Genomic DNA, 15,041 nt, shown 5'->3' with positions numbered 1-15,041 from the left:
GGGAGACGAACCATGAGAGACAATGGACTCTGAAAAACAAACTGAGGGTTCTAGAGGGGAGGGGGGCGGGAGGATGGGTTAGCCTGGTGTTGGGTATTAAGGAGGGCGCATATTGCATGGAGCACTGGGTGTTATATGCAAACAATGAATCCTGGAGCACTACATCTAAAACTAGTAATGTATGGTGATTAACATAACATAAAAAAACCAAACAAACAGGCAGGAGGGCAAAAGTTCAAGCACAGATCCCTGGAGAAGGCCAGCCTTTAAAGGGAGTGACAGAACAGTCACCAAGGTAGGAGGGAAACCAGGAGAGTCCTGACCCAGAAGCCAAGAAGGAGGCATCTGCTGACAGTATCAAAGTCTTCAGAGGAGGAAGAAGAGGGAAAATAGACCTTCCTCGGGCTTGACAGGAGGCTGCTGGTGGGTTCAGGAGGAGGAGCTATTTCTGTATGAAAATTGGGGTGGGAGCCAGGGGTGGTGTCCAGGAAAGGCGTGAGTGGATATAGCACAGATGCAGAGGGCTGGCCAGTGGAGGTAAGTGTGGACGTGCGGTGGTAACTGGAGGAGGACGTAGAGGCAGAGAGGGGCTTTGTTTTCTCTGAGGAGGAGGGAGATTGAAGTCTGTTTATTCGAGAGGAATGAAGCGGAGAGAGCGGGAAGAGACAAGGCAGAAGGGGATCCCTGATCGAACGGTACTGGGGAGGGGAGCCAGGGATCGGTGTCCAGGTGGAGGGATTAGGAGGGAACGGGAGGGGTGGTTGAGTCTAGTCGGGGCAGGCAGGCAGCTCTAGATTTTTCCCTACAGAACCGAAGGGATGGTGATATCGATTATGTGACTTGCTCAAGGTCTCTGAACCAATAAGAATGGAGGCTCTGCTTCCGCCCGCATTGGTCTTCCCAGGCTCCTGCTCAGGGACACTCAGCCTTATCCCTCTGATGGGCCCCAGGGCTCTGAGGCACCTGGCATCATGTTGTGCCCTTGGGCGGATATGCATTCTGTTCCTCTCGCTCCAGCAGGTAGCTGCTGGGTACTTGCTGCGTGTGAGGCTATGAGTGTCCTTACAGCATGAGGCGTGGCGGCTGCTTACAGGGATGGGGGGTTAATTCTTCCCTCTGGGCCCCACGTTCTGCCCTTCAGCAAGGTCTGGGGCAGTGTCACAGCCTCAGGTCAGCGAGGGACACTGTGGATTTGGCAGATCACCTGAGAGCATGCAGACGCCCTGCCCCGGGGTCAGCATGGCCTAATGTGTTGGGTGAGCTGGTCTCCCTGGTGGTTGGTGGGTGGCAGGCGGCGCTGCTGCGCGTGGGACATGAGTAGAGCGGAGCCCTGCTCTCGCGCCCAGGTACTCCCCTGTGACTTTGCCTGTGGCCATTCGCACCCGGACGGCCTGGTCAATAATGCGGGGCAGCCAGCGGCTGGGGGAAGGCTGGGGGTCGCCCCGAGGCTTGGGCTCCCCGAATGTCCGTGGCTGCTGGGCTCTGGCCTTGGCTTGGCCCAGCAAGGGGAGAGGCTGGGCTGGTGAAACCCCTGATTGGGGGTCTTGGAGCAAGCTCTAAGCCTAGGCGGTCTGCTTCGCACACACCAGCACCGCTTGGGAACAAAGACATACCCAGGCACGCTTTCTGGGGAAGAGGTCAAAGAGGGCTAGTTGTCTTGTTGCTCGGGATCTGGGCCAGTCAGCTCTGTTCACCCCCACTGCCAAAGGTCTCCTCCACCCAGGTGGGGCCTGGAGGGCGGCCGAGTCTGTGTCTTTCAGTTAGGGTGGAGCTCGCTCTATGTGGTGTTGTCCACCCTGCGGTGTTTGCGCAAATTCCGGTGCTGGGCCAGACACATCAAGTCAGAATTCCTAGGTGTGGGACCCAGACGCTCTTAATTATTTCTTATTTTTAAAAATTTTTAGCACCCCAGGTGATTCTCCTGTTCAGTCAAGGTCAAAAACATCCACCTGAACCAGTGTTTCTCAGACTTGAATGTGCATATGATTCATCAGGTGATCTTATTCAAATGCAGATCCTGATTTTGTCTGTGTAGAGGGGCCTGAGATCATGCATTTCTCTTTTTTTTTTAAGATTTATTTATCCATTTGAGAAAGAGAGAGCACAGGCGGAGGGGCGGGGAGGATAGAGGGAGAGACTCTCCAAGCAGACTCCCCACCGAGTGCAGAGCCTGACGCGGGGCTCCATCTCATGACCCTGAAATCATGACCTGAGCAGAAATCAAGAGTCGGACGCTCAACTGACTGAGCCACCCACGCACCCCGAGATTATGCATTTCTAATAAGATCCCTAGTGATGCCCGTGGTGCTGATCTGATAAATGTATTTTGAGCTGCAAGCATCTATTAGGCTAACTTCCCAGTTTTACAACCAAAGAAACTGAGGGTCAGAGAGGGAGAAGTGACTCCCAAGGTAACCCAAGGAGCTATTCATCAGTACTTCCTGAGCGCTGGCTATGTGTTGGGCAGTGTGCTGGATGCTGGGAACAAGACAGACCGCATTGCTACCCTCACAGAACTCATCTTCCAGTGGGGAAGACAGACAGAAAGCAAGCAAGTAAGTAACTAAGCTCGGTAGAGATCAGGAAAAGTGCTCTGGACCGTGCAGGGGTAAGGAATGAATTGGCAGTGGCTGTAGGTAGGTATGGAAGAAGACATACCACTTTCGGAGGAGTGACCAGGGAAGTTACTAGAACCGTGGCTTTCGTTGGCGTCTTCTAACTACAAATCCAGAACTTTTCTTTACTGGATAGGGTCATCCTCCATCCCTACTGGGGTTTGGGGATGGGTGCTCCTGACTCTCCTGGGGGTGTCTGGCTTGGTCCCTACCCCTCATCCCGCCCCCTCCCAAGACTCTCATTCTTGGTGTTTATGGACTCAGAGCGGAGCCTGGGGGCAGAACATTGACTCCGTCATAGGACAAAGTTCAGGATAATTGATTTATGATTTCTAACAAAAACCAGCTCTCATCCTGATGCTGTCTCCTGCCCTGAAGAAATAATGTGAGGTTTTCCAGGTCGCCCTGAGAGAGCATAAACACTAGAGCTTCCCTCCCTTTCCACGAGGATCATAAGAATCACCTGGGCTGTTTGTGAAAATGCCTGTCCCAGATTCCGCCCCGTCTGATTTAGCAATCCCCGGGAGGAGCCCTCGAATCTGTTTTCAGGAAGCGGTCCAGGGTAACTCTTCTTATTCAGGTGACTGGGGAACACTGCATGGATGACAAAAATGGTGCCTGGCGTCCCACACCTCTTGGTGTTGTGTGCAAGCTGCCTGAATTCCTTCCCCCGTGTCTCTGCAGCGTGGCCCTGGCTGAGTTTGTGTGTAGGGACCTCTTTGCTTATGTGCATATAACAGCTGACCCCCTTCCAGAGCCCTGTCCTTGCCATGCCGGCTTCGCCCTTACCCCAGAGGGTCTCCCATCTCCTCTGACCAACCGGACCCTCCCTCCTCCCTGCGCTCCCATTCAAAGACTTGCCTTCACGGAGCTTCCCCCAGTGCTGGGACGATGAGGGCTTGGACACTGTTTTCATTTAGCCAGAGTCTAGAAGGGCTGGAGGACCATCCCATAGTCCACCTTCCCCCCAGTGCCTGGCCTGAGTGGATGCGTTTGGCTGGAGTAGTGGGAGACTGAGGATGGAGAGGTGGGTGGGAGCCAGAACTAAGGGACTGCTTTGGATGGCGGAGAATAGATAAACCTCAGCTGCATAAAATACAGATCACACCCTTGTACTGTTCACTTCCATGTAAAAGGTGGGTTGAGGGGCGCCTGGGTGGCTCAGTCGGTTAAGCGGCTGCCTTTGGCTCAGGTCATGATCCCGGGGTCCTGGGATCGAGCCCCGCATCGAGCTCCCTGCTCAGCAGAGAGCCTGCTTCTCCCTTTCCCTCTGCCTGCCGCTCTGCCTACTTGTGCTATCTCTCTGTCAAATAAATAAATTTTTAAAAATCTTTAAAAAAATAAAATAAAATAAAACGTGGGTTGAGGTTCCCATCTGCCTCCTGGAGCTGGCCCTTCCCAGGTCAAACTGAGGAAAGGTACAGAGAAACCACGCCAGAGAAGCTGGAGTAGGCCAGTCTGGCGTGGGACCTCACGTTTGAGGAGTGGGACTTGGGTTCCCTTGCCCCCCCTGGACCCCTGATGCTGTCTTTGAGGGGTTAGGAGGATGTCCGCTCTCTGGATGGCCACGCTGGAAGCAGTTCTGTGCCTTCTGGAGCAGGGAAGGCAGGCTGTGGGTGTGTCCTGCTCTAGTATCTAGGTAGGTTTCCAGAGCTGACCACACACCTGTGACTCCTAACCTCCTAGGTGGCCCGAGGCAGCCGGGATGACAGCTCTCCCCAGGAACCCTGCTACCTGCTGAGAAACATGATCAGCAAGTCCCGTGAGTGTTGTCCCAGGGCTCTCCCACCCTGAAGGATGGGCACCCAGAAGCAATCTTCAGCATCATCCTGCGACCCCCTGGGGGTTCTGGAGGCACATGCAGATAGCCAAGGGGCCCTCTCTCCATCTTGAAGGACAGTAGAAACACAGGCCCAACCCCAGTGCTAGAAAACTCTGGCTGGGCAAGAGCCAGGGGCCGGGTCTGCTAGAGTTGGAGGTTGCAGGGGCCCAAAACAGGGTCGGTGCACTGGGGCTGTCCCTGCCTGTCTCTGTCTAGCTCCTCTGTGCATGTGCCCTGCAGGCTGGAAGCTCCTGGCCATGTTGGCTCTGGTCCTGGTCGTCATGGTGTGGTATTCCATCTCCCGAGAAGACAGGTACATTGAGCTGTGAGTCCAGCTTCCTTGTCCTTCCATCGGTTCTTCTCAGGAATGGGCTCAGGGATGGAGGGTCATGGGGTGGTGAACCTAGTGGGGCCAGGAGGGTTCAGAGGGCCAGGGTATGACCCCTCCCTTCAGCTGTTAGCATGAAATCCTTCCGGGAGGGTTAGGCAGTGGGTTTGGGGGTAGGGTCTGTGATGCCTCCCCAGGGTCCTCACCCAGGGAGCTCAGGAGAAAGGAGAGCCGGATCTGTAATGAGTTGGTCTCAGAGCAAACGGGTTGAGATGATTCTACCCTGCACATCACTCTCTGGGATCTTGGGACCAATGTCATGGGAGAAGATTGAGGCTGCCTGGGATGCTGGCCCCTGGGCCCCGAGAGGTCTGACTGGAGCCCCTGCCTCCTCTCCTTTTCTGTCTCTAGTTTTTATTTTCCCATCCCAGAGAAGAAGGAGCCGTGCTTCCAGGGTGAGGCAGAGAGGAAGGCCTCTAAGCTGTTTGGCAAGTAAGTACTTGAGGCTGAGGTGAGGCAGGGCATGGGGGCAAGGCACGGGGTGAGGTGGATGGGGAGTTTCACAGGGTAGGGGCCTCAGTGCTGACTTAGATGGAGGGAAACGTATTAGTGGACATGTGTTAGGTGAGCCCGTGAGGGGAAGAGAGGCCCTTGAACATATGTATGTATGTGTAATATAATATAATATGTAATATTATATTATTATATACAAGATCATACAATATATAAATATAATTTATATATTGAGTTGGAGGTTGCAAGGGCCCAAAATATTATATTATTATATATTATTTCATATAAGTAATATATTTATTATATACAATGTTATTCTATATTAGATATATACATAATATATAATATTTTGTTATTTATTTTATTATTATATGTTATAAGTATGTAATATAAATATGTATTATATATTTAAAATATATAGTATATATCTTAAATATATAAATATATAATATATATTATATGTAAATACATAATATATATGATATATTATTATAGTATTAAATATTATATAATTACATTATATATTATATATGCTATATATACTATTAGTCAGGGGCCTGACCCAACCCTGATTCTGGCTTCTTCAAGATTAATCCCTTTCTTTTTTTTTTTTTTTAATTTTTTTATTTTACTTTACTTTTTTTATTAATTATATTTTATTATGTTATGTTAGTCACCATATGGTACATCATTAGTTTTTGGTTTATTTATTTATTTATTTATTTTTAAAGATTTTATTTATTCTTTGAGACACAGAGATAGAGAGAGAGCATGAGCAGGGGGAGAGGCAGAAGCAGAGGGAGAAGCAGGCTCCCCGCTGAGCCAGGAGCCCGATGCGGGGTTCCATCCCAGGACCCTGGGATCATGACCTGAGCCAAAGGCAGCCGCTTAACGACTGAGCCACCTAGGCGCCCCGTCTTTAGTTTCATCTTGTTTCATTTTTTCCTCCCTTCCCCTATGATCCTCTGTCGTGTTTCTTAAATTACTCATATCAGGGACGTCATATGATACTTGTCTTTCTCTGAAGATGAATTCCTTTCTCATCCCCGCCCTGCTCTCACCTCTGTGCAGCTACTCCCGAGATCAGCCCATCTTCCTGCAGCTGAAGGATTATTTCTGGGTCAAGACGCCGTCTGCCTATGAGCTGCCCTACGGGACCAAAGGGAGTGGTAAGAGCGGCCGGATGGTGGGCTCCCCTCGGCCACACTGCTTCTTGTTCTTTGCTTCCCGCGGTCCCAGTACCCACGTTCTGAGCCAGGCTCTGATGTGGGGTGAGGGGAGGAGCAGGGGCAGTGGAGGCTCTGAGGAGCAGCGGAGGGAAAGTTGGCAGCCTTTGGAAAGCTAGCTGTTGTCATGGGCCCCTCCCAATCTGCGTCTTTTCGTAGAAGACCTGCTTCTCCGGGTTCTAGCCATCACCAGCTACTCCATTCCAGAGAGCATCCAGAGGTAAGGAGACAGTCCTGCCCTGAGGCTGAGCGCCCTCTCCCTCCTGCCCCTACGTGACAGTCATGGGCCAGCACCTCCCAGCGAGCCTTCCTATCTCTGCTCCCCTGCGGCCAATTTGACCCTTCTTCCCAGCCTGCCTGTCTCCCGGGGAGGCAGGGACGCCGGTGTCCACGGCAACTGAGCCTGGGCATCCGGGTGCCCTAGCAGGCAGGGTATTGCCGTGGCACCAGGCGGGCCTGGGCACCAGGCGAGGGGGCTTTGAAACGGGCTTTCTTATCGGGTCCCCACCGGGAGCCCTCCCTCCTCCCCTCCTCCGTCTTCCGTGCTCTGCTTGGTCCCCTCTCGCCTTAAAGCCCAGGGCTGTGGAGTCCGCAGGACCGTAAGCAGGACTCCTTGGAGATGCCTGGGCCCTGGGGGATCGGGGGCTGAGGCGGCCTGGGAGGGAATCCGGGGCCAGGCCCGCGGGCAGACCCAGGGCAGGAGTTAAGTGGGGCAGGAGCTGGGATCGCTCCTGGGGCTGATCCCCCTCTCCCCATGGCAGCCTCAAGTGTCGCCGCTGCGTGGTGGTGGGGAATGGGCACCGGCTACGCAACAGCTCGCTGGGAGACGCCATCAACAAGTACGACGTGGTCATCAGGTCGGTAGGACCGACCCTCGTCCCTTCTGTTTGGGAGTGACTGTCGACCAGCCCGGGGGGCTCGGGGTGACGGACATCCTCCTCCCCGCCTTTCAGATTGAACAACGCACCAGTGGCCGGCTATGAGGGGGACGTGGGCTCCAAGACCACCATGCGTCTCTTCTACCCCGAGTCAGCCCACTTCAACCCCAAAGTGGAGAACAACCCAGACACACTCCTCGTCCTGGTAGCTTTCAAGGCAATGGACTTCCACTGGATTGAGACCATCCTGAGTGATAAGAAGAGGGTGGGTGGGGACACGGGGAGGGGAGGGGTCAGGCCTCAGGGATGGGACCCTGCCCGTCTCAGGACCGCACTCTCCACAACGTCTGCCCTGTGGTCCTAAAGAGCCCACAAGGGTAAGGCGTGAACTCCGTGTTCTGTGGGGCTTCTGAGAAGCCGCCGCAGCAAGGGAGTCAGGGGGCACCCCAAGCTTGAGGCTGCCTGGGCCAGGGAAGCTGCCAGGATATGTGTTTGCTGGTGAGGAACCTGAGAGCAGAGGAGCTGGTCAGTAGTCATTTCCAGACGGGGGCTGGGTTAGAACAGGAGATCTGTCCTTCCGGGTCGTGTCCACTGTGTCTTTCTCTCATTGAGTCAGATGCTGAAGGGTCCCATCTAGCATTTTCGCCAAGTGTTTACACAGCCCCACACTTAAGCCGCTTCCACCTGCTTGAATATCTTTGGAAGTGGGCAGTGGTGGGACCCCATACTCTCACAGCCTGAGCAGGGCCCTCCCACCTCTCTCTCCCCACTCCTCTCTGGTCGTCCTTCCCTTCTTGGATGCGGGCCTAGCCTCCACCTACCCCTCGCAACCCTGCATTCCTGGGGGCCTCTGCCATCACGTGGACCCCATCTGCTGGCTCAGGACCACCAGGCTGGACTTGAGAAACAGGTCTTCGCACACCGTCATCTCTCCCTTCCAATCCTGTGCCCCGCAGGTGCGAAAGGGCTTCTGGAAGCAGCCTCCCCTCATCTGGGACGTCAACCCCAGGCAAGTTCGGATTCTCAATCCTTTCTTCATGGAGATTGCAGCTGACAAACTGCTGAGCCTGCCGATGCAACAGCCACGCAAGATTAAGCAGGTGCAGGTGATGGTGGGCCGCAGGCAGGGGAGTTTCTAGTTTCTGGGGTGGGACATTTCTAGAGGCTTGGGAAGCCCTGGGGGACCCCAGGAGAGGGGAAAGTAACAACTGAGACAGCAGTCTGCATTTGAACAGCACCTGGGACAGCCTCTTGACCACACCTTGCTGCACTCCCTGGTATTCAGTCTGGTTTATTTGGCTGCTGGAAGGGAGGGTGCGTACTTTTGAGAACCGTGGGGGCATCTGCGAAGCAGGGAGTTGGGGGAGGGTTTTTATAGGGCTTGCGGCCAGAGTTAGAGGCTTTGGCAGGCACGGTCAGAATTTATGAACTAGGGAGTTGCTGGAACAGTCTGTGGCCTTGACTTTTGAATGACTGGGGTTTCTGCAGTTACAATTAGGGTCACTTCATCTGTGATCTTATCTTGGAACAGGTTAGTCAGAATGAGTTAAAAGGAGCTCGAGCTTCAGTTTGTCTTGTGTGTCCTGCTTTGGTGTGATATGTCAGTTTGGGGAGTCATGGTACAGTTTTGCAAGCTATGGTTTTTGTTTCAGCTGGTGGGCTTTAGCTACCAGCTCGTACCTTTCCAAGGACTTCCACACGTGCCTTTTGAGCCCCCAGAGAGGCTGTGTGGGATAGTTGTCAGAGGTAACTAGTAAACATAGCCAGGACCCGGCTGTCCTGCTTACCCCGTAGCTTTGGGCAGATCGGCCACTTGCAGCCATGTTTTTTTTTATCTGTATGGTGGGGATAGTGTTAGTACTGACCTTTTAAGGCCCTTGTAGAATTTTTTTTTTTTTTAAAGATTTTATTTATTTATTTGACAGAGAGAGACACAGCAAGAGAGGGAACACAAGCAGGGGGAGTGGGAGAGGGAGAAGCAGGCTCCCCGCAGAGCAGGGAGCCCGATGCGGGACTCGATCCCAGGACCCTGGGATCATGACCTGAGCCGAAGGCAGTCGCTCAACCGACTGAGCCACCCAGGCGCCCGGCCCTTGTAGAATTTAAAAACCTAATTATGTAACGTGCCTATCGCAGAGATTGGTACACAGTGGATGCTCACTGTATTTGCCAAATTTTGCATCAAGAATCTTATTCTTCACTGAATATCTACTATGATTCAGCTTCATATGTTGAAAGCATCCTTTTATGGCTGCTCAGTCCCAGGCCCCACATTTGCATGCTTGGGGAGTAAGACATCACCTTGCCCTAAGGACACTCAGTCTAGCAGAATAAACATACAGGTTGCAACATGGAGTGGCAGAATGCCCCAGTAGAGAGTTGTTCCAAATGCTGTAGGAGCTGGGAGGAGGGGCAGACCTCTGTGTGGGGCTGGCTGGGAGGCCCCCCACCCACCCAGAGGAGGTGGTCTTGGAGTTGGGCCTTTGAGGGGTCATGGGGCCCATCATGCAGAGACTTGGGAAAAAGGTATTTCCTTTGACAAGACCAACCAGCCCCTCTAGCACTGAGTTCTAGCACAAGTGAAGTTGAGGGGAGCAGAGAGGAGGCGTTTTATGCCCCTGATGGGGTGTGTGGCAGAGGGGGAAGGACCAGAATCCAGCTTCTGGCTGTGGGAGGGGAAAAGGAAGGGATGCCCTTGATGTACCGGTTTCCCATTGCTGCCTGCCTAACAGATCACCACAGTTGAGTGGCTTAAAGCAATACCTATGGATGGACTCATAGTTCTGGCAGTCGGAAGTCCAACAGGGCATGGCTGAGTTCTTATCTGGAGGCTGGAGTGGGGTTGGGGCGGGGGGACACGCTTCCAGGGTCCTTCTTGTCAGAGGGATTCAGTTCCTTGTGGTTCCAGGACTGAGGTCCCATTTCCTTTGCTGGCTTTCAGCCTTGATACCCTCAGCTCTTAGAGATGCTGCGGGTTTCTTGCAATACAGCCCCCTCGACCTTCCAGCCAGCAACGGCATGATAAATCCTTCTTGGGCTTCCCACCCCTGACTTCTTCCATGACTGACCTCTAGACCCAGATGCAAAAGCTCGGGTAAGTAGGTCAAGCCCACCAGGATGATCTCTCTATCTTATGGCCAAGGGCACCTGTTGGGCAATAGACTGTAATGTACTAGGTCTCAGATTTGTAGGTTCCACATGCACTCAAGGGTCATTCTTAGGGACCTCCTGCTACACCATTTATTTTACAGGTGAAGTTGAGAGATTTATCACAATTCTTGGTTTCCAGCTTAGACAGCTGGCTGGGTGGTAACATGGTTAACTAGTATAGGGAATACAGGGGGAGAGGGGAGTCTGGCAGGTTTCAGGAGCCCGTGACCAGGCAGAGCTGGCTAGCAGGCCATGGAAATGTGGTTCGGCAAAGGTGTGGACTGGAGAAGATAACATAGTGGTGGTCAAAGCAACAGGAGGGAAACAGAAGGCCCTTCCCGGCAGGAAGGGACAGATGAAATGACAGAAGAGCTCAGAAGGGACCCTGGGAAAAACCTGGGCCAACAAGGTCCAGGGAGCGGCTCCTAAATGGGAGTGAGCAGCCGAAGCAGTCAGGAAGGCAGGTTGTTGAAGCTGAGGAAGGCAAGGTCTGTGAGGTTAGAGTATCAGGTTGCCCATCCCCGTGGCTGAATTAGGGATGGAGAAAGTATGTCTCCCCCTGCCCCCATAGCGGCCCATACGGTGGGTGGGAACAGTATTGCTATCCCTGCTTTACGGAACGGGAGAGCCCACCCTCAAAAAGAGGCACACAGCCCATGAGTGAGAGAGTCCCCAGGTTTTCTGAAAGAGGGGAGGTTTTCCAAAGCAGAGAGCAGAACCTTTACATTCCTTGAGCGAAGAGTCGTAAGCCTGTTTCCCTATCTGTAAAATGGGGCCCATGATAGCGTCTACCTCAAAGTGTTTTTGTGAGGATCGGATGCACTCACGTATTATATGGGGTAAATACTTAACATAGGGTCTGGCACACAGTGCTCAAAAGGTAATAGATGATGACGATAATTACCATTGTCATTATTGTCATCCTGATTGCCGTCATCATGCCTCAAGGCCCAAACCCTCCCCGAGCTGTGTTGGGCTATCCTACCCAGTCTGGTAGCCCTGAGCTACCTGTGGCTATTTAAATTTAAATTTAAGTCAATTAAATTAATTAAGTATAAAATTAAATAAAGTGAAAGATTCAGTTCCAGCCCCACTCCCATGCCCGGTAGCCGCATGTGGCTCATGACTGCAGTGTAGACCGCCCAGATGAAGAACATTTCCGTGGAAAAGAAAGTCTGTTGCAGGGGCGCCTGGGTGGCTCAGTCGTTGGGCGTCTGCCTTTGGCTCAGGTCATGGTCCCGGGGCCCTGGGATCGAGCCCTGCATTGGGCTCCCTGCTCCACGGGGAGTCTGCTTCTCCCTCTCCCACTCCCCCTGCTTGTGTTCCCTCTCTCGCCGTGTCTCTCGCTGTCAAATTAATAAATAAAATCTTAAAAAAAAAAAAAGGCTGTTGCAAATTGCTGGCCTAGAAGGCAGTGACAGGAGCAGGGCTCCCTCTAATACCTTCCCCACCCCTTGTCCCTCAGAAGCCCACCACCGGCCTGCTGGCCATCACACTGGCCCTCCACCTCTGTGACCTGGTGCACATCGCCGGCTTTGGCTACCCAGATGCCCACAACAGGAAGCAGACCATTCACTACTACGAACAGATCACACTCAAGTCAATGGCGGTAAGTGGCCCCTGCTCCCGAGCTGGCTGGGGCGGAGCTGGGGACACTGGGTGAGTGAGAGTGGTGCCAGGGGCCCAGAGGCAGCTCGTGGTGAGGTCACTCGGAGGGTGGAACCCAGACCCCTGGGCTCCCGGCCTGAGTCCACTGTCTCTGGCCACACAGGTCCTTCCTTCCTTCTGGGAGCCAGCCCAGGGAAGGGAGCCCCCAGAAGGGCGGGGCTGTGGGGAGCACCAGAGAGACCTTCTTGCGCCGGGGAGGTCCCTGGGAGTCCCTCAGTTTGCTTCCTTGGCTGTCTCCACAGGGGTCAGGCCACAATGTCTCCCAGGAGGCCCTGGCCATCAAGCGGATGCTGGAGATGGGAGCAGTCAAGAACCTCACGTTCTTCTGACTCGGGCAGGAGCTGTACCCATCAGTCCGCCCGCTCTGCCACCTGGGCGGCCCTATCCATGGCTGTGGGGGTGCCTGGTGCCAGCATGACCTGCTTGGACTCTCCCTCCCCTGTGTGCAGAGGGGTCCTGGTACTGGCCGGGCCTGAGACGGGGCCCTGCCCCTGGCGGCTCTTGCGGCAGCCGGATCCGGTCAGGGTGGAGGCCCCCGGGTGGCGGGAGGCCGTCTGAGGCGCAGGGTTTATGCTGTGGTACCCCCTCTCCACCAGGGCCGGGAGCTTATTTAATGGGCTATTTAATTAAAGGGTAGGAATGTGCCACGGGCTGGTCCCATGGCATCGGAAAAGGGGGCAAAATACAGTGTTCTGCCCACTTTCGATAAAAACACAGAAGTGCTGGGTCCACTACAGCCTAGACCCAGAGCAGGCCTCCCAGGAGGGCAGGGGCGTCTGGAGCGGGTGGGTGCCCTCCAGAGAGGGGCTGCTACCTCCCAGCGGGCTTGGGAAGAGCAGTGGGATGGGGGTTCCACGGAGAATGGGACCTCATCTAGAAAAGAGGTTTGAAACCTAACATTAAACTATTTTTCCTAAAATGGAAGCACTTGTGATACCCTGTGTCCTTCAGGTTGGGGAGGACATGGAGGGGGCAAGTGAGTCACAACAGTGTCCCCCCCGCCGGCCCCCAGCACTAGACAGGCTGGTTAAAGACCAGCAGTGTCTCTGGGACCCTGTGGGACCCAGAGGAGGCCATGGTCATTCAGGAAATAATTACTGGGTACAGTGCTCGGTGCCAAGTCATTCATTGTCACCCTGGTGAAGCAGGAGAGCAGGTGGCGCCCAGAGCAGGCTTCTGCTGGACACCCAGCCTGGCATTCTACATCCTGGTTTACTTCTCAGAGGTAGGGAGAGGCAGGAGGATGCCAGATGGGAATGGCAGAACCCTCTCCTCCTCTCCCCGCTCCCTCTCAAGCCTTTCTTTTCTAAAACTTCATGCTGGGAGGTGTGTGTTTGAGGACGGGGTGGAGTAAGACAAAGGAAGCTAAGTTTCCTTTCTCAAATTAAGTGGAAATCATAAAATGGAGTTTACAGAAGGTCCTGCCCAGTGGCCCAGGCTGCCAGGATTGGGATGGGCAGGGTTTGGGCAGCGTCTGAGGGATTTGGCAAAGCCTATCCAGCCAGTTGCCGGGCCAGGGGACAAAATGCTGTTTTCCGTGGGTTTCTAGAATTATGAGAGCCCTGCCATTTGCCTGTATCTCCCCGTTTTGTTCTCCATCTTCCCAGGCCTGCTTAGCTGCCAGCCGGGCATCTTGCCACCTCCACAGCTGTTCCTTTACATCTGGAGCCAGGAGGGAGAGCTGGAGCTCCCCCACAGGGAATGGGACTCACAGCTGCATTCCTGGCTTTCTCAGAAAGAGTTGCAGCCTTGAGGTTTTGAGACCGCGAGACTGGGACAGGACAGATAAAGAGGGGCAGAGATCTGGGAGAAGCAGAGGAAGATGACACACTTCTGGGCCGAGCGTGGGAGTAGCCTTGAGAACACCCAGCCTCGTGCCACAGAATGGTCCTGAGGAGTATCGCTGGGAATAGAATTGCCTGCTCTCTCAGAAGCCTGGTGGCATTACTTTGCCAACTGCTCTCCCCCAGGGGAGAGGGGGATTCCGAAAGCAAATAGGGCCGCAGCCTCTGCAGCCCCTTGCCCTCTCCCCTCTACTTGGGCAAGCTTTGTCTCCCAGGCTTTAACCTGGGTGGTGGCGGGGTGGGGTGGGGTGGGGGGCAACTTGTTGACTCCAACAGGAGTGTGAACGTGTGCTGGGATCTTAGCTCTGCTTATCTCTAAGGTTTCCCCAGCAGCTTCTCGTGAGGGTATGCAAGGGAGTGTCCATTTCCCCATCCAGGGCCATTGAAAGTGGCTGTCAGCACATATGATCCAGCTGTCCTGGACTGGGGCCACTGTCTCTTACTGAACATGCCTAAACTTGAGCCAGAATCCAGCACACAGGGATGGGTCAGATTCCCCCCTCCACCCCGCCCCCCTAAACTCCACACACATGCATAGAGACACGGGAGCATTTTACATTCTTGTTGGGTTATGCCTCTGATGCCGTATGCAGTCTTTCACAAGTACATACTGATAAGAGTGTGTATGGGGAGGGGGCATATATATCTAAACTGGCCATTGTTCCCTTGGGTGGGCTCAGCTCTCTCCAGGGTGCCCCAGCCCCAGTGCAGATTACAGATTGAGTCAGTACTGGCCCAACGTCAGAGCGGGGAGTAGAGCTTCGATTTGGAGCTGTTGGCTGGGGTTCTTTGGTGTTCTGAGAAAGGGACTGCCGTTCTTCAGTTAGCTCAACCAATGGGAATGAACTGCCTCCCAGTCGGCCTGGTACTGATTAAACAAACGTGCCCTGAAAATGAGGCAGGAGGGGAAGTAGGGAACACTATGGGAAAGCACTTGAGTGCAAGTCTACACATCTGGGCTCTACACCGGGCTCTGCCACGTCATTCTGTATGACCG

The 15,041-nt window shown here is 53.8% G+C and overlaps 1 protein-coding gene across 8 annotated transcripts in view; it reads left to right on the top strand.

The window, feature by feature from the left end:
- Window positions 1–13,124, top strand: part of ST3GAL4 (ST3 beta-galactoside alpha-2,3-sialyltransferase 4) — a 33,097-nt gene extending 19,973 nt beyond the window's left edge. For 4 of the 8 annotated variants that reach the window (XM_081799120.1, XM_081799121.1, XM_031025946.2 and 1 more), the window contains 10 exons: window positions 4,302–4,377; window positions 4,678–4,762; window positions 5,177–5,257; window positions 6,350–6,447; window positions 6,664–6,724; window positions 7,266–7,361; window positions 7,458–7,647; window positions 8,339–8,488; window positions 11,998–12,141; window positions 12,443–13,124. In XM_081799120.1, the coding sequence (XP_081655246.1) occupies window positions 4,362–4,377; window positions 4,678–4,762; window positions 5,177–5,257; window positions 6,350–6,447; window positions 6,664–6,724; window positions 7,266–7,361; window positions 7,458–7,647; window positions 8,339–8,488; window positions 11,998–12,141; window positions 12,443–12,529 (1,008 nt within the window). In that variant the 5' untranslated portion in view covers window positions 4,302–4,361 and the 3' untranslated portion in view covers window positions 12,530–13,124. Of the gene's footprint in view, window positions 1–247; window positions 424–4,301; window positions 4,378–4,677; window positions 4,763–5,176; window positions 5,258–6,349; window positions 6,448–6,663; window positions 6,725–7,265; window positions 7,362–7,457; window positions 7,648–8,338; window positions 8,489–11,997; window positions 12,142–12,442 lie in introns of those variants that run through there. The other 4 variants (XM_081799122.1, XM_006731334.3, XM_031025947.2 and 1 more) reach the window with 4 other exon arrangements.
- The last annotated feature ends 1,917 nt before the right edge of the window (window positions 13,125–15,041 follow it).

Source organism: Leptonychotes weddellii, chromosome 11 (genome assembly GCF_054177405.1).
Source record: "Leptonychotes weddellii isolate Sample4059 chromosome 11, ASM5417740v2, whole genome shotgun sequence".
NCBI lineage: Eukaryota > Metazoa > Chordata > Mammalia > Carnivora > Phocidae > Leptonychotes > Leptonychotes weddellii.
This window is presented reverse-complemented; position numbering and strand designations above follow the sequence as displayed.